The sequence below is a fragment of the Polyodon spathula genome, chromosome 19 (genome assembly GCF_017654505.1).
Source record: "Polyodon spathula isolate WHYD16114869_AA chromosome 19, ASM1765450v1, whole genome shotgun sequence".
NCBI classification, from domain to species: domain Eukaryota; kingdom Metazoa; phylum Chordata; class Actinopteri; order Acipenseriformes; family Polyodontidae; genus Polyodon; species Polyodon spathula.
Window position 1 is genome coordinate 20099412 of NC_054552.1, and position 19906 is coordinate 20119317.

General features: G+C 38.1%; 1 protein-coding gene across 1 annotated transcript in view; it reads right to left on the reverse strand.

Annotated features, from left to right (window-relative positions):
* The window catches only part of LOC121295072 (neuronal acetylcholine receptor subunit alpha-5-like), a 32737-nt gene continuing 12831 nt past the window's right edge, over positions 1-19906 (reverse strand). The window contains exons 4-6 of the mRNA XM_041219385.1: positions 8104-8213; positions 3808-4636; positions 1-963 (exon numbers count right to left, since the gene is read on the reverse strand). Coding sequence (XP_041075319.1) covers positions 805-963; positions 3808-4636; positions 8104-8213 — 1098 coding nt within the window. The 3' untranslated portion in view covers positions 1-804. The remainder of the gene's footprint in view (positions 964-3807; positions 4637-8103; positions 8214-19906) is intronic.

A 19906-nucleotide genomic window follows, 5' to 3' on the forward strand; every position in this document is an offset into this window, starting at 1 on the left:
TTTTGTCTGCGACTGTGCGTGCGTGCGTGCGTGCGTGCGTATTACAAAAGCCCTCCTTCATCTGTGTAGAAGGGCTTTTGTCTGAAACATCTTGAAATAAATAATTTTTTAATCATTTAAACCTGTGCATATGCAAAAAAAAAAAAAAAACATTTTCTTTTTAATTTATGTACACTGCAACTGTTGATTAGTATAGTTTCAAATATTCCCTTATTTGTATTTTGTATACAGTGGATCGCAGTCCCTCCTACAACAATGCTGGTTTCCTGTTCCCACAGTGTGAACCCCTTGCAATCAGAGCACCTGCATTGTTGCCAGAGAGAGCATGGTCTGGATACACTGCGATGTTTAGAGAAAAAACACATATTCCCTAATGGATTTACCTACTCAATGATGTGTGAATAAAAGAATATCAAAACAACACGGAATATGTTGGGAGAAAAGACTTGCAGCAAATATGAAATTCAGACATCAGACTTAAAATGAAGATAATAACCAGATTTTAACACTACAAGATTATAACATAACATTACCAGAATGGGTACCCAGATTTCCTACCCCTGCGTACCTCTATACGCTGCAATGTGTTTGATTTTTGATATCACCAAACCAACTTTAAAAGGTGGTCTCCAGCTGTTAATAATAATGAAGTGAAGAATAAAAGTTTCCTCTTTTCATACAGTGATGGTTTTGAAAGATGTCTATTTTCAGTGTCTTTTGGAATGGACTCCCTTCTGTGAAAAGTCACTCAGCACTTGCAGTAACGTCCACACTGATGACAGCTGGTGTCCACATAATAAGGGATCAGCCACTGTTCCCCACATAAGCTGGGACAGTAATGTTGGCCCACTTGTAAATGACTGGGATGAACAGAAGCACAGACCCCAAGACTGAGACCAGAAGAAACGTCCACAGAAAAACACGATCCAGCACCTGAGCCACAAACTTCCAGTCTTCAACAACCTAGAATAATACAATTCAAAGTGTCAGATATCTCTGGTTTAATAGCCAGCGAACACAGTAGTACAGTATAGAAAACTAAGACAGTCAATGGTGTATAGACTATACACTAATTCAATAAAGTATTGAGAACAGCATTGGGGTCTTAAAAGTAAACTTGGAGCCACAAAATGTTCTACAGCATAAAATAATTTGTCTGTGGCTTTTAAAACGAAAATAAACGCTAACTTAACTCCATTCTCATATATTTGACACCTGGCCCATTCTGTCCCTTGCGTAGCACTTCTTTAGCCTGTTCTGCATATCAGTCTGGTTACACCGCCAGAGGGTGGACTCGCTGTAACGAGCACTTTATGCAACTTTCTGATTGATGGAAGTATTATTTGCCATCCAATCAAATAAATTCCCTACCAAAGTGTCCCACTATATGGTATGTAATTCCCATTTTTGAAAGAAGAGTGGAAACAGTGCTCCAGATAAGCTGTGTTCTGGGTGTTTTACACATTGAAAAAATAGGAACTGAATTGAATGCGTAAAGAACACACATAGCTGCACAGCTTGAGTTTGCATGTTATCAAGCTTCTTGCACTTCATTGGTTCCCAGTGTCTCAATGGTCAATTGTTAATATATTGAAAGCAGTGGGTAGATAAAGCGTCTAATTGTAGCCTGCATGGGACTTCCCAGAAACACATCAGTAAGTGTTAGTTTTTAATTTAAAAAAAAGGAAAGTATGGTTAGATCAATCACTTGCAATGCATGCTTGTGACTGATAAATACGTTTTCTGGTTTCTTGATCTTCAGGATTTCCTGATGCCGTCTTAATCCCCCTCAACCTAATCTACCAATGTACCTATCTGTCAAACACATTTCTAGTGTTATATAATAAATACAATACTTCTGTGTTTGCTCCAGAGAGAGTTGGTCAATTGTTAATATATTGAAAGCAGTGGGTAGATAAAGCGTCTAATTGTAGCCTGCATGGGACTTCCCAGAAACACATCAGTAAGTGTTAGTTTTTAATTTAAAAAAAAGGAAAGTATGGTTAGATCAATCACTTGCAATGCATGCTTGTGACTGATAAAATGATCTTCAGGATATAATCCCCCTCAACCTAATCTTGCATAGTTATATAATATATACAATATTGTGTGTTTGGAGAGAGTTGGGATGCTTTACTGCTATAGCAAGGTGATCAATAAGGAATGCAATATATTATTTGCATTAGTGCCATATCGTTTTTTTAAATAATATTCTTGGAGATTTTTCTTTTGCTTGTTTTTAAATTTTTAGGGAGTGTGTCTGTCGACTTAGAAAGGGAGAGAACAAGAGATGAGAAAGGAAGATTTACAGAAAACAAAGAAACTATAACAGCCTAGTACTAGTGGGAGGACTAAATAAGGCAGGACTAATACAGGACTAAATAAGACCAAGTTTTTGTACACTACTTCAAATTAACATTACAGTTAAAATGTAAGGCTAATGCATACCCCATAAATTATCATTAAAGTATGTACTGTATTTATTGGAAGTACTCATTACTTAAAGGTATTGTTGCATTTTACACACCCAAAATACAGTTTAAGCACATAGGGTTCTATTCATAAAGGGATAAAGGGGAAAACAGGAATACATAATCAGATTCTGACCATAGCCACTTATCTAGCGATCACTGCTACTCATAAGGGACAACTGACAAGCTGTTAAGCCCCAAGGACATTAGTTGAAGGAATATTTTAAACAAATTGAGATGAAGATTAATGAATACCTCAGCAGCATAAAGTTTTCATCAGTTCTAAATGTCAACCTGCTCATCATGAACCTGAACAACGACAAAATGCTGTCGACAACTAGGTGTGATTGAATGCTGTGAGCGGTCAGGTCTAAACTAACCACAGCCTCATTTCAATTATTATACTTTTTTATACGTTTATAGCATTGTATTGTAGAATGATACGTTAAGTTGGTGTGATAAGGTGGCAGCCGGTCATCCACCAGAGATTAATCTACCATGTGTAGAATGTTGCTAGCCAATCAGAGTTCTCCATCAAACCACGCAGTTGCATAACAGAGGTCATCGCTTGAATGAGCAGGAGGGCTAATAACCTCCCGAGAGATTTTGTGTCGACACGGTTATTCAAGAATCACGAGTGGGATCATTCTCAGCACACGATTAAGATTTATTGTGCACCTTCTCATACCATTATTAAGAAATGTCCCTCACATTTAAAATGTAAACTGAACTTTTATATTTGCTGTTTATGAGATTAATGCAGAATTATAAATATAGTGTTTACAATTCCCCTGATTTGTTGCGCAATGCATTATGGGGAGAAGTGATAACAGAATGCTATTTTGTTCATCGGTTATTTTAATTACAAATTTTGCTTCAAAATGAGACCATGTCTCACAGCCTAGCAGTTCATTGTACATTGACAGGTTATGATGAAGCAGATGAAAGCAGTTTTGTTTCTTTCTTATGGCACATACTGTGGCATTTCTCAATCCCCCCTATCCACTGAGCCAGATGGGTTAGGAACAGGGATAAAGACCAAAGTAAGATGAGACAGATGAATATAGAGATTTCACATTCTTTCTGGATAAATAGTAATGAACTATTCTTGGCATCCAGTGGTGCCAAAGCCATGCAATTAATTGAAGATATACTTTTGTTTGACTGTTATAATGCACTGAAAACAAAATGTCAATCTCTAGGTGTGACTATTCCTCATTTTGACCTATCCCTCATCAACATTAACATGGTGTAAATAAGAATGTCCCTCAATTTCAGTGTTGTAATGATGTATGTATTCATTTACTGAACAAGCATCTTCTCTAATGTCACCTACCTCGCGGACCTCGTTCTCCTTCACCACGTGCAGGGTGATGTAGCGGATAGAGTCCAGCGCCGCCTGCAGGTTGTTCCTGGAAGATGTAGCGTCAGCTCCCTTACTCCTGCCATTAGGAGGGACATATCGGTCAACATGGCTGCGCATGCACAGGATCTTGGGCAGCTGGTGTAAGAAGATGCGCCGGACCCATGGAGCCATACCGTGGTGGGTGGAGGAGGAGCGATGGTGGATGTTGATCGCAAAGACAGTGATCACGATGGAGAGGGTGACAAAGATCATGGTGAAAACCAGGTACTCCCCTATCAGAGGGATCACCTTGGAGGAGGAGGGTATAATCTCCTCAATGACCAGGAGGAAGACAGTGAGGGACACCAAAACCGAGGTGCACAGGGAGATCTTCTCCCCGCCATTGGAAGGGAGGTAGAAAACCAGGATGGTCAGGAAGGACAAGCCAATGCAGGGGATGATAAGGAACAGAGTGTAGAATAGGGGGAGCCGGCGGATGACGAAGGAGTAGGTGACAAAGGGGAAGAAACAGCAGCCATCAGTCCTCACTCCCCTGCTACCAGTGGCTGTGACAATCTGCCACTCCCCATTGTCAAAATAGTCCCGCATGTCCACATGGAAGTCCTCCAGTGTGATGTCCACTTGTGAGCCGTCATAGGTCCAGGAGCCAAATTTCATGGAGCAATTCTGCAGGTCAAATGGAAAGAAGGTGACATCGATGGTGCACGAAGACTTGTAGTTGGCCGGGGGGATCCACGTAATCGTGCCGTCGTACTTTACCACCGTCTTGGTGACTGATCCTTCAAACCTTCCATCGGCACTTTGCAGAGATAAAGAAAACATGCACTTTATCATTTGAGAATATAGCTGACCAAAACTATGTATCTTGTAGTGGTTGACAGTCTCAATCAATGTAGCCTCATGAGAAAAAGCTGACCTCTCCATGCTGCCACTAATTCAATAATTAAACATACTGTAGAGTTTCCTACATTATCTGTTGTTGGCAGAGATACCAACCGTAGCCACTTTTAAACTGGAGGTTCTGCTATGGCGCTATGCCAAATGGGTATTATCTAGGTTTAAAAAAATAGCAATTAAGGATACTCCATGAACGTTCATGAAGATTTATTTTTTACCGAATATCTCAGATTTTCATTTTGTATTAGTCTAAATATACATTTCCGCTGTTGACAGGTGTATTATGGCATTCTAACTTTGCTCCCTGAAGCTTTTAGTCTGACAGCTATATTACTTAGCAAACGGTTTAGGGGTGCTTCAGAAACTACCAGGCGTCTTGCACATTGCTTAGTTTATCAGTTAATAAAATCGGAAGCAGAATCAGACTCCTCTCCCGCTAATACTTAAGATCCCAGTTGGCTTGTCAGAAATATGGTGTGTCTGATCAAGTTTACTATGAATACTTCTCTGTAAAACAAGCAAAGTGCAAGATGTGTTGTTAATTCCATTGAGTAATGAATAATAAAGCAAAATTGATGCTTCGAAGTTGTGCAAACAGTATTTCTGTTTTTTGGGGGGTTTTTTTTAAGTGTCACCATCAGTGTTATGATTTCCTTGTTACTCTACGCCTCAAAGCTTGCATCACTTGAGCTACCTCTGTAGTGCAATGCAAGCTCACCCCTCAACAGACTTTAAATTAATTTGCTTGCTGCTAGTCTACATTGTAGTCAATGTTTTATGAGCCCAGACTTTATAGTGTTTTCATAGGGTTTTGCTTCCATAATTGTTGTTGTGTAATTATTTTAAAAAGATTGTTTGTTACCCTGTTTAAATAAGTTTTTGTATAGTTTTAACTATAAGTTTTTACTCCTTTAGCAATGTGAAAAGATTTGCTTCGCTCGGCACATGCTACTGTTTTCTCCTTTAAAAGGATGTCATTTCTGCTTTGGAAACTAGAAACTATGCCATCTGTTGGAGAGGCAAACAGCAAAACTTGAAAAATGTGGTAGGGTTTCAGGTTCATTATGAGAGCCAATTTCACCCATTAGGACTCATTTGCTTATTTTAATAATTAGTGAAAACTAATTATGTGAACATGTTTAACAGCTGACCATGCTGTTCCTTATTATATTTGTTAATTGACTTAGCCACTTGTGAATTGTTTCAAAAGGTACAGCTCTTTCATCCCTGGAGATATGACCTTGTATGCTATATTAGACAGAATAAGTTTAGCAATGTATCAGCATAGCTCTACATTAAAAAAAAAAACAATGCAAATTGTGATTTTTTTTATTTTATTCTATTGTTTCAAGGATTAGAAATATCTATAGAAAATGCATAAAACTCAATGAACCACAGATTTTACAACAAAATGGTGTAAAAGGAACATACCCCCCCCCCCCACCACCACCACCACCAATGTAGAAATGAGCTAACTGTAATAAGAATTCTATTTTAAATAGAAAAATAAACAAAATATTGAAACAAAAATAAACACTTGCTCACAGAGCACAAAATAAATAACTGGACAAAACAAATCACAAACACAAAAATACAAGTACAATCTAGGTCAGGCTCAGCAATCGCCTTCACTGATCCTAAATCTTTCTTTTAAATGAATCTCCTCTCCTCTCCTCTCCTCTCTTCCACCGCCGAACACCCACCCGGAGTGCAGAGAGCTGCAGGTATTTATGCAGGTGACCACCTCCAGATTAGCAACAATTTCATCACTTAATTAATTCGGGAGATGGCCACCTTCTGCACGGGATTTTAATGTGGATGGGGCTTCCCATCCACGCTGCAAAACACAAAATACGGCCCCACCGTCAAAACAACGATACGGCTCACGCCATCATTTTTACACATAACAAATAGACGGTGTTCGCCAACATTTCTATAAACAAATAAATCAGAAAACAGAAAACACAGTACAGGGGTGGAGGGGGAAACCCTAAAATAAATACTAAACAGAGCTGCTCGCCCTGTTACACCAACATATATACATCTACAAATAGAAGTTTGTTATACAAAGAGATGCCTCCATATACCCCCAGACTCTAAATGCCCTTTCAGCGCTTTTTACCACACTTCACATTTGAATAAGAGATTGTGTAGATATATGTAGCAATGTGAAAAACTGACATGCGGTACCTTGTGCTAAAGAATGTCCTTAGCACTTTTCATAAGACACCGTGGTTATATAGATATATGCAGAGATGTAAGGGTGACATACAGACGAATGGTCGGACAGACAGACAATTTCCAGATACACCCTGATTCGGATACAGTGCGGGCTGGTTTCAAAGACCTCGATCAGCACAAGTCTTGGACATCTCAATGTTATTTTAGGTACAGTACTCCAAGACTACTGCTACTCGGGGTCTGTGAAACCAGCCTTATAGATGTTAAAGGCCCTTACCAAGTGGTTCTTCAGATATATCTAAAAAATATAAGTATGACATATATACACAATTCAAAGGGTGTCCTGCCAGTGGGGGTAGTTAAAAAGCCTTGGGTAGGACACACCACAGAGAGGTTCTCTACTTTGTGACAGAGTTCTGGCACTGTTAAACAGTAGGAGACTTGCTGACAGCAAAAATAGACAGAAGTCATCTATATCTTTGCATCATCTTCAAGTGAAAGTATGTTACTGGTAAAATAGTGGTATGTTATGGCATAAACGATATGATCTTTAAAACTACATGCCCTGTAACTTCTGTGAAACCTTGTCCGAATACAATCAATTACATTTAATGGCTTGGAATAACAAGAGCAGACACATTCTCAAAGCTCATATATTTGCAGAGATGAAAATAAGACTTCACCCATTCCAGGTTTTAATATGTGCTTGATTAGCCCCAATGTATAGGTAACAAGCTCACTTGTGTCTCAATGAATTCATAATAAAACTAGGAAAGGATCAAACTTCGCTGCAGTGGGAGTCTTATTTCCATCCCTGTTTTTGTCTGAAACAATTCTAAAATGAATAAAGATCAACTTAGAATTAAATGTCTGAGTTGTGTAGTTATGATTTGGTAACTTTAATGGAAGTGTTTTTATTTTCTGAAAAAATCTCACTGATGACCATTCAAGCAAAGAGCTTTGAGAATCTAGCCCTGTGTTTACAGTTAATCGAACACCGAATTATTTTGCACTGTATAATCAGAGCTGTAGTCAAATCACCCAAGTTCCCTATTCCTTTGTAAACTTCAGACTTAAAATATATTTTTCTTGGTCCACTGCAGAGTCCCAGAAAATAAATAAATAAATAAATAAATAAATGCGCTGATATTTGGCTTTGAACCACTAGGTGGAGCACTTGTTACTCACTTGTCATAGAGAACAATGTCTGGGATCCATATTGTGTCAGAGGGAACCCTGATAGATGTTATTCCCAGGTAGTCATCTGGATTCCATCTTAGCTTCACATCCACCCACACCTGAGCACCAGAAACAACAAGAGAAACTCCCATTTACGACTCAATATATCACTTAATTTTTGTATTTCCATAGATGTCCTTTACATAATAAAGGGGTAGTAATCACCCAGTGATTTAAAAAACTAATGTTTTAGGAATAAAACAGGTAATTCTAGTGTGTGTGTGTGTGTGTGTGTGTGTGTGTGTGTGTGTGTGTATATATATATATATATATATAGTATATGGGTGCCACGTAAAAAAGTGTTAAAAGTGTTAATATCTTTTTTCCAGATTTTGTTTAAATGTTGTATCTTTTTCCCCAGATTTATAAATGTTATGAAAATAAATAAATGTTTTGTTTTAAATGTGTACACTCAGATATAATTTATCAATCTAGTTACAAGATTTAACATTTACCTAAATATTTAACTGGCCAGCTAAATCTGGAGTTCGTTGCAAATGAGCTCCGCCCGCTTTGTGCTTTCACCTGATATTTAGCTCAAAGTTAAATCTAGTTAAGAGATTTAATATTTTGTTAAATATTTAGCTCAATGTTAAATCTTGTAACTAGGTTTATAAATTATATCTGAATGTACACATTTAAAAAAGTATATTTATCTTCACAACATTTATAAATCTGTGCCAAATCCTCCCATATCCAATTATCTCGAAATCCGTAAAAATCAATCACCTGTTTTTAAAAGGACTTAACAGAAGACAGATGCACAAGTGTTTTCAAACAAAGCTTAGCAGGATAGCAGTTATTTCCTCTGTGGAATTCTGTGCAAGATGATGTATTTGAAGTTAATGTGTCTATAGAGGGAAATAAAAATAAATCTGTCTACCAATCTTCATGGAAATACATGTATGTGCATGTAAACTACTTGTGATAAGAAAGTCTACAAATAATTGGACTTAAATTAGGAGGTGACAGCTCTGTGCATGCCCAGGGCTTACTGTCTGTACACTGACCATACCACAATAGTGAATAGCTACTATGAACCACATGTATGTTCTAAACACTAGCACTCCACACCACCTCTTATTTTGATAAAGCATCCTATAACAGTGATTGTTTGCTTATGTAGCTCTGCTTAATAAGTATTCTGTTTAGTATTTGTACGCTGACATGTGATGTACCACGTGTGCCTGTGTTTTACCATGCCTTCCCTGTGCTTTTACTGTATGCTATGCTTTCATCATGGTATATTCCAGTAAACTTTTATAATGAAAAGTGTCCTCTATAAAAATGACTTCCTCACATCCACCAACTAGCAACATACCAGCATCCTTCGGTTTCAACCATGCTGCACACGTTACTGATTTTAACCCTCAGAGTACAACATCACAGCGACTGCAGCTGTCACACACAAATAACTACGCTTGGGATTGGCGTAAAATTGCTTAATTTTACACCCAAAAATGTATATATTACATGAAACCTGTATATCACAATAAACATAAGACATTGATTTTTTTTGTTCTTTCTGTTATTGATATATTTTTGGACTGAATATAGAAATGTGTATTAGCAAAGAAACTTGTGTTATACAAACTGTATTTTCTTTATCATCAAAACATCAGTTCTTTTCAAAATCAACCATGCACATAAACACTTTACAAATAATACATACAAATCCCCAGAATGTTCTTTTTAAAATATAAAAAACCACAGATGTTTTCAGACAACAAATCAAAAGATAACACATCTATCCACAAACTATCTTGTACTTGGTAAAAAAGAAAAAAATAATTTTAAAAAAGTACATGGCCATTTTTATGATTGATAGGTATATCCAAAATCTGTAGGCCTTAAAAAAAGAATGAAGGTATTTAGCAAAGAATGAAAGTTCACTTTTTTGAGTGTGTGTGTGTGGAAGCATTCAAGACACACACCCAGCACACTGTATGTTGTTCTTGTTCGCTTTACTTTGCGATCACTGCAAACTCTATAATCTTTCTCCAACTGACATTTCTTGCCAGAAGACGTTGTGGTTATTTCCAACTTTTCTAGCTTGCATCCAGAATGTAGGAGGAGGGATCTCAGCAATTTTCACATTGTCACACAAGTGAGGCAAAAAAAATTCTTTCTGCTGAGCGGGGGCTAGTGTTCAGCACTTTCCATTTGTTTCCTTTGTTAAACTGTGCCTTGATAAATGATGTAACTATTTAGCACCAACCTGTTGATTACATTGAAAAAGATTTTCACGTACACTTGTGCGATCTCCTTTCATTCTCATAGGAGTAAATCTTCGTCTGCCAATTCCACACCTCCCATTCTTGGATTCTACATTTCAACGCAATCCAGTACTGTAACATCTTTACCTGCACGTCTGTCTCACTTTTACTTTAGTTGCTGTGTTCTTTGTGCTGAGCAAGAGAACTGGCTTCCTCTGGCTTTTCTTTTGTCTGAGAGCAGTATACAGCAATCACTCAGACCCGTTCACCATCTTTGCATTTTGGAACAGAAGGCAAGTATTTTCTGTTGCCACACGTTGTACCAACAAGCTGGGTTTCGTGCTGATTAAGTGAAAGCTGAAGCGGGTGGTACGGATGTGTAGAAGTTGACAGTAATCAAAGTATGTCCCTTATCCAAAAGACCATCCATGAGAGACATATCATAGGGCTGGCCAAATTCACTCCTCTCTGTCACTTGAAGCTCATGTGTACACTTTTAATTTGTACACATATCCGTTTTTACTGTCAGCAAGCACCCACAGCTGTTTTCCAAATCGGTGATGTTTTTTGTTTGTAAGATACTGCATAAGTGACGTTATCCAGCTGGGCTTTCATCGATTGCAACGGTTTCATTTAAAACGTAGTCTCAACTTTATTAAGTACTGGTTGCACTTTCAATAAACTGTCGTAACCAGGTTCGTCTTTTTTTCTTTTGATTTCTGTTGTTTTCAAAGTGCAGGTTTGCAAGACAAAAAATAAACCTGTCGCAGGTTTATTCAAACAACAGCTCAAAGAATTCAGCAGGCCGGGTTGCGCTGTGTGGAATAAATCTCGGGCCACTAACCTCTGTGTATTTCTTTATATTCAATGTTATTTTCTGTTCTGGCAATTCTGTTACTGTGGTTCCAAATCGGGATTCTGAAGGTTTTGTTCAGCAGCCGAACTGAAGGCATGTCTTCATCTGTACTGCCGTTTCCTCCCGTCACATCATGATCCTCTTTCTCTTCTTCACCCCCCTTTTTTCCATCATCCTCGCTGTCATCACTATCCACATAGCAATATAATCTTAACTAACTACAAGTTTTATCAGCCTCAGAAGCCGTAAAACCTTCAAAACATTGTCCGTCAGAATCGCTTAAAAACGCACTCTCTAAATCCGCCATTTCTCAACTAACACAGCGAGGAGACAGGGTTTTCTTTTTAACCAATACAAAAAGTTGTTCGCTTTACAACCATTTTAATTGGCTAATATTAACACCAAAGCTCTCTGCTACTGGTGTGCACAGTTTGTTGCTTGGTAAAATAGACCAATAAAAAAAAATTACAGAGCAAATGGGAGGGCAGAGCTAAAGCCGATCATCGTCTAGTCTTCACGCAGCACACTCACATGGGCAAATTATCAGCTCAGTAGTACTCTGAGGGTTAATACAATATAGGGAAAGCATCCCATTAAATACATTTAAGAGACTTATACTTTGTATCCCAAGCTGTATATTTTCCTATTATGTCCCAGCTATGGCCAAAAGTTGTTCAGCACCCTATAGAAGGAACACATTTTGTGTCATAAAGTCGAATGAAACCGAATGGATAATATTGAATTGCAGCACATACCGCTTTGTAGTTTTCCATATATATATATATATATATATATATATATATATATATATATATATATATATATATATATATATATATATATATAAAGAATTTCAAATCTAACATGAAATACTGTACTAATATGGCTTCTGTCGACATTGTTTTGTAGTTTCTTTGATAACATGATGTTAAATAAAATAGGTTAATAAGTTTTGCAATTCTAGGGGATGCTATGCTTTTGGCCATAGCTGTATGCTTACAAACTACTCCAACGATAATTGCTTCTGAAAACGCCCCTCCAGGATGATTGCGGGGATATACAGTGGCTCTCAAAAGTATTCACCCCCCTTGGACTTTTCCACATTTTATTGTGTTACAACATGGAATCAAAATGGATTTTATTAGGAGATTTGCCACTGATCAACACAAAAAAGTCCATAATGTCAAAGTGAAAAATACAATCTACAAATTGTTCTAAATTAATTACAAATATAAAACAGAAAATAATTGATTGATAAGTATTCACCCCCTTTGCTATGACACACCTAAATAAGCTCTGGTGCAACCAATTGTCTTTAGAAGTCACGTAGCTAGTTGAATGGAGTTCACCTGTGTGCAATTAAGGTGTTTCACATAATTTCAGGTTTAATACATCTGTCTCTGGGAGATCCCATAGTTGGTTAGTATATTTCCTAACAAAAGCTACATCATGAAGACAAGGGAACATTCAAAGCAAATCCGGAATAAGGTTCTTCAAAAGCACCAATCAGGGATAGGATATAAGAACATTTCCAAGATATTGAATATCCTCCACCAAGAGGCCTATGGCAACTCTAAAGGAGTTACAGTCTTCCACAGCTGAGCTGGCAGACACTGTGCATACGGCAACAATAGCTTGGGTGCTTCACAAAACTGGCCTTTATGGGAGAGTGGAATAAAGAAAGACATTGTTGAAAAAACTCACATCAAATCTTGGCTAGAGTTTGCCAGAAGGCACGTGGGAGACTCTGAGGCCAAGTGGAAGAAGATTCTATGGTCTGATGAGGCCAAAATAGAGCTTTTTGACCTCAACGCTAAGCGCTAAGCCTAACACCACAAATGCAAAGCGTCACATTTGGTGCAAATCCAATACATCGCATCACCCAAAGAATCCCTACCGTGAAGCATGGTGATGGCAGCATCATGCTATGGGGATGCTTTTCTGCATGATGGCCTGGAAAGCTCTTGAAGATAGAGGGCAAAATGGATGCAGCAAAGTACAGAGAAATCTTGGAGGAAAACCTGCTGAAGTCTGCAAGAGACCTGAGACTTGGGAGAAGATTCATCTTCCAGCAGGACAATGACCCCAAATATACAGCCAAAGCCACACTGGAGTGGCTTCAATACAAAAAGGTCAATGTCCTAGAAGGGCCCAGTCAAAGCCCTGACCTCAATCCAATTGAGAATATGTGGAAAGAGTTGAAAATTGCTGTTCACCAAAGGTCCCCATCCAACTTGACGGAGCTTGAGCAATTTTGCAGAATGGGCAAAAATTGTAGTGTCCAGATGTGCAAAGCTGGTAGAGACTTATCCAAATAGACTCATGGCTGTAATTGCTGCCAAAGGTGCCTCAACCAAATATTGACTCAATGGGTTGAATATTTAAGCAATCAATTATTTTCTGTTTTGTATTTGTAATTAATTTAGAACAATTTGCAAATTGTATTTTTCACTTTGACATTATGGGCTTTTTTTGTGTTTATCAGTGGCAAAAACACTTAAATCAATTTTGATTCCATGTTGTAACACAATAAAATGTGGAAAAGTCCAGGAGGGGTGAATACTTTTGAGAGCCACTGTAAGTTGTGGAAATACATTACACAGCACCTCTTATAACTGTCAGACTCTCCAGAGTCAGGGGACATTGACAACTGTATCTATTTCACATATAAACACACTGAGCACTTACAGAAGAGCCAATCTAATCCCTTTCCCTAGCCACATGCCAGCAGTGTCCAACAAAGCATTGTCCTCTTCGTCATGTGGGTAGTGAAGGCAGTAAAGCCTGTTATAATATGAACTAGCCAAGCAGCATATAAATGGCCAGACTCACCATCACTTTAATGCATAATAAATCCTGTTGGCCTTCATTTCCTCCATAGTAATTTACAGAGGGCTCTGTGACTGTGTATTGATGTATCCCATTGCCTGTCAGACTTGCTGGGGTTTATTAAGAGACTGCTTGCTCTTTCAGATTCATAGTGAAGGGAGGGAGGGGGCTGTGTGCACTTCATATAGGAGGGAAGGGAGCAGGTGCACTTGCCACAACATTTTCCCCGCCATGCACATCCATTCACTATGTAGGTCTAAAAGGTGTAGTTTTGAAAGAAACACCTGTTTTAGCAAACACATATTTTCATTTTAAACAGATACAGTGCTCCCCTGTTACAATGCGATCTATTATAGTGCAGAATCAGTTATAGCATGGTAAGGTCGTGGCTCCCATTTCTCCCATAATGCAATCTGACTCTCAAACATTGGGTGAAAGTTCCAGATATACAGTACAAACCATGACAGACTGCAAAAGACAAAAATCTTTCTCTGTTAAAATGGAACTCGATGCTGTGGACAGAGTAAGAAGCGATGAAACTCAAGCAGCAGTTTCAAAAGATATAAATGTTGCAGAATCTACATTGTGTAGACGGCTAAAAGATGAAAGAAAACTAAGAGGTTTTCTTGCTAAGATTGACTCTAAAGAGGGCTTCGCTAGGGAAAAACAGTGCTGAGCTAAAGGCAATGAATTAGACTGATTTATTTGCTTCGTTTCTGCATGAATGTCAACAGGAAGGCAGGAACATGAAAGTATATGCCCACATCAGTGGGGGCAGAACCCAGTGAAACAAGCTGCTGTGTGAATGTGCTGCTCTGAGAGTTCAAGTTGTTTTTGGTGTGGCACAAGCTAACAGGGGTCGGGAATAATCCCCCCAATAAACCGTAAATTCGAGTACCTGCAAATTGTGTGTGTCTCCTTCTTTCATTTTCCACTATACACTACAATATTAATGTGGCTTGGGGGCATTGTAAATCATTTCTGGAACAAAAATGCCAATATTCATTATAAGGCGAATCACAAATAACGCTGTTTCTAAATTATGTACCCCGACAGATGCATTATAATGGGGTAGCACTTTATTTGGTACTGCACCAGATTAAAGAAATCTAGTGCTTTTGTTTTCCCTTCCTGGGTCATTTTATCTGGAGGATAAAGTTGTACCCACCCTTTCAGGCCAGTAAAAGACTTCCTGGAAGGCAAGGAAGGCAAGCTGAGAACTTTCTTTAACTTAGTATAGTATCAGAGGTCATATTTTGAAATGGAAACACATGTTTGCTGTAACATCTGCTTCATTCAAAACTGAATATTTCAAACCTATATACTGAATGAAAGTGCATGACAGGTAATATTTATTAAATGTATGAAAGGACTGCCATTTCATATGTCTTTTAGTAATGGCAAATGCCTCAGAACTGGTGCTCTGTGTGCATTTAGAATCAGCTGGTGTTTAATAGGGCAAGGTGACAGCTGCAGAGGATTGTATTAAAAAATAAACACAATATCTGATTCCTTCACACGGTACTGACCAGCACTCCAGATAAGCTGTGTACTGGGTATTTTACGCATTGAAAAAATATGAATTACACATGATATTTAAATTGAATGCGTAAGAATATGCATAGCAATGTTTCTGCACAGCTTGAGTTTAGATTAAAATATAATGAACTGTTACAAAAATGACATCTGTGGTGGCTATAGTACTTTTTCAAAAGGTCTGCTAATATTTCAAGCTACACTATCGGTCAAAAGTTTTAGAATACCCCCATTTTTCTAGTTTTTATTGGAATTTAAGCAGTTCAAGTCCAGTGAATAACCTAAAATGGTACAAAGGTAAGCTATAAACTGCCAGAGGTTAAAAAAAAAGTTTAGGTTACCAAAAACTTAAAAATAATGTACATTTCAGAGTTATGCAAAAAGGCCTTTTTCAGGGAACAAGTAATGGGTTAACAACTTACAGCTATTCTGCAGCAATGGAAGTAAATTAAACATTGAAAGTTGATGCTAACAATTTCTACAGGTGTCCCAACTTTTGTTGATTACTTACAAACCCCCTGTCTGTATAAAAGCAGTGCTGGGACAGACTGTGTTACTACACCCTCTTAAGCATTATTTGGACAGTATTGTACTGCAGGAAGTAGTATATTGCTATCATAGTGGCGAGAAAAAGGCAATTAACAAAGGAAGACAGACAGACCATTATAACCCTTAAAAGTGCAGGTCTTTCCTTTAGAGAAATTGTAAAGAAAGCCAAGGTGTCAGTGAGTACAGTTTCCTACACCATTGTGGCACTTGGAAACTGGAGGAAACTCTGACAGGAAGAGGTCTGTCAGACCCAAAGCCACAACAGAATCAGAAGACAAGTTTCTGAGAGTCAACAGCTTGCGTGATAGGCAGCTCACAGGACAACAGCTTCAAGCACAGCTTAACACTGGTCGAAGTAAGCAAGTCTCACTTTCAACTGTGAAGAGAAGTCTTCGAGCTGCAGGTTTGACAGGTCGAGTGGCAGTAAGAAAGCCATTGTTAAGATGGCAAAATAAGAAAAAGAGGCTTGCCTGGGCCATGAAGCACCGCCAGTGGACTACTGAAGACTGGAAGGTTGTCTTATGGACCGATGAATCAAAATTTGAAAACTTTGGTTCATCACAAGGTTTTTTGTACGCCGTCGAATAGGCGTCAAACATGGAGGAGGAAGCGTGATGGTCTGGGCTTCTTTTGCTGGATCCAGAGTCGGCGACTTGCACAGAGTGAGTGGCACCCTGAACCAAAACAGCTACCACAGCATTTTACAGCGCCATGCAATACCCTCTGGTATATGTCTAGTTGGTCAGGGGTTCATTCTACAGCAAGATAATGACCAAAAACATACCTCCAGGCTATGTCAGAACTACCTTAGAAGAAAAGAACAAGACGGTAGGCTTCAAATCATGGAATGGTCAGCACAGTCTCCAGACTTAAACCCCATTGAGCTGGTTTGGCATGAACTGAACAGAAGGGTGAAAGTAAAGCAACCTACAAGTGCAACACATTTTGTGGGAACTTGTGCAACAGTGTTGGGAAGAACTTTCCGAACAATATTTGATTTCCATTGTAGAAAGAATGCCACAAGTGTGTTCAGCTGTTATATCTGCAAAAGGTGGATACTTTAATGAGTCAAAAATTTAGATTAAATTTTGTTAAACAAAATGATTCCATAATTTCTTTTTTTATCTCCAATTGTTTATTTGTTCTATGCTTTAATTTCAGAGTACATTGAGACATTAAACTGCGTAAATTTCAATAAAAACTGGAAAAATGGAGGTGTTCTAAAACTTTTGACCGGTAGTGTATATCAAAATTTAATTTTTTTAATCAAAATGCGTACATTGCCCTTGACCCACATCCTCCCTGAGTGCGCTTTGTACACTTTCAGAAAATGTTGATACTTTTATATGACCCTAAAAGGTCAATTTAGTCACCAATTGAGACCTTGGTTACGCTAGTCGCAATATCCAGAGTACATTATTTACTCAGGACTGACAACATAATGGAGATGCGGCACCGGTTTATTAGCACAGATACATTGATTTGACTATTTGTTCACTGATGGCGATTGGTTAGCTAAACTCAGGGCAGAAGTACAGATGATTGTCACCCCCCTCCCCCCCCCCCCGTCCATTTGTGAAGCGCATATGTTTTGCTTATTAAAATTGTTCATGAAAAGCTTGCCTTGATTCAGCAGCCCTGGAGCTGATGAACTTGTGACCCCAGGCGGGTGATAGGCAGTAGTGATTGCGATGCAGACTCGTGAATTTAAAAGGATTTAGACATTTTAAACTAGGATGAATTGTGACAAATTAAAATGTAATTGTTAATAAATGTTTTACACTGCAATAATAACAAATAACAAATAACAAATTGGTGGTATAGAACTAAAACAGGCCCATCACAAGAAAGACCTTGGGGCTGTAATAGTGATGCATTTTGGTCAACAACCAGACAGTATGGAGATACAGTTCAAACAGTTAACAGATTGCTTGGTTATGACAAGGTTGTATAATATTCTGGTGAGACCACACTTGGATACTGTGTTCAGTTCAGGGTCTCCACAATACAAGGACATTGTGCTTTGGAGTCCAGCAAACAGCAACACTTTTTAGTGGTAAAATTATGCTTGGTCCGAATAAAGAGTAAAGAAAGCATGCATTAATGGATATGTTTTTTTTTTTTTTTTTTTTTGAGTACAAGTAATACATAAATGCAAAGCTGTTCACTCAATTGTACACACTATTTCACAGTTTGTTTGTTTTTTTTTTTTTTTTTTTTTTTTTTATGGCAATGTCAGTTTTATCCCTGTTCTACTAGTAAATGGAAACTGTAGATGTCTGATTACGTGTATGAATACAAGTAATGGCTCCTCCACACACCCCAAGATAAAACATAGTGTTTGAAAACTTCTGGGCATGTTGAAAATGATACATAAATAGACAAGACATTGGGATGACAGTAAGTCCTAAGCTAGTCCATGGGTTTTAAAACGGACTTTTAGTACTGTATTCTAAATGCATAGTTGTTATGTCATTAAAACATTATACGGACAAACCACCCTAACCAACTACTTTGTTGGAGCGAGACAGATATAACCAATAGGAACAAGTAGAGACCCGCCCCTAGAACAGCTGTGGCCATAAGACCAGCTCAATTAGGGAGAAGCAACAGAGACAAGACAGGCCGAGATGGTAAAGAGGAAGAACGAGTTGCAAGGATTAACAGAAGAGTGAAAGAAGCAGATATAACTCACCCGAAAGAGAAGCAGATGAGGCACGACTGTAATGGTGCTACGAAACTACAGCGAGTCGGTTTCACCAAGGCAGAAACTACACACATTGGATTGTAGAGGTGGTGGTCTACATCTAGGCTAATTGTATGTGTGCTTTTTAAATTATGAGCATCGACTGTGTAGTTGGTGACCGACGGCAAGCCACTTTTATATTGTGTTGAATGCTCAAAGTTAAGTTGTGTTTGTTTTAAATCCTTTTATTGGGAACTATAAGTGGGAACTACGATAGTTAGGCTTCTGGCTTTTTAGAGATTATTTGTCTTAACTGGGGTTATTTTAGTAGCTTGGTGTAATTTGTGGGTTGATGTTTTAATGTTTACAGAAATTTTGCGACTTGTTGCGTTTTAATTGCAAAATTACTGGCACAAGTCTGTTCTTTTATTTCAGGTAACCTCCTGATTTGGTTATCTCTTGCAATACCACTGGGTACCAGCTAATTATTCCCTCTTGGATTTTTAGCTGTATATTTTACTGCTGGTTTCTAATTTATGTATCTTCTGAGATGTCATGAGTTTAAGCACAGGGATTACAATTAAACTATATTTGCAGATGTTAAACATAAAGGTTTTAATGATACCTTTGACCCTGCAATTAATCCCATCAGCATTGGTAAGTATTGGATGCACATGACCCAGAAAAAGTGTGAAGTTGTACACTAATGTAAAGAAGTCCACTTAATAACACTGACCAAGAATATTTTTTAAAGAAGTTCCTCTAATTCAATTCTGTCCATGTGTCTTCTCCATGTATTAGGATCTCAATAAAGCATTTGAATGACAAGCAGACAAGTGTTTCAGCTCATGCCTTGATCAGTGTTCTACACTGAACAAAAATATAAACACAACATGTAAAGTGTTGGTCCCATGTTTCATGAGCTGAAATAAAAGATCCCAGAAATTTTCTATATGCACAAAAAGCTTATTTCTCTCAAATTTTGGGCACAAATTTATTTACAACCCTTTTAGAGAGCATTTCTCCTTTGCCAAGATAATCCATCCACCTGACAGGTGTGGCATATCAAGAAGCTGATTA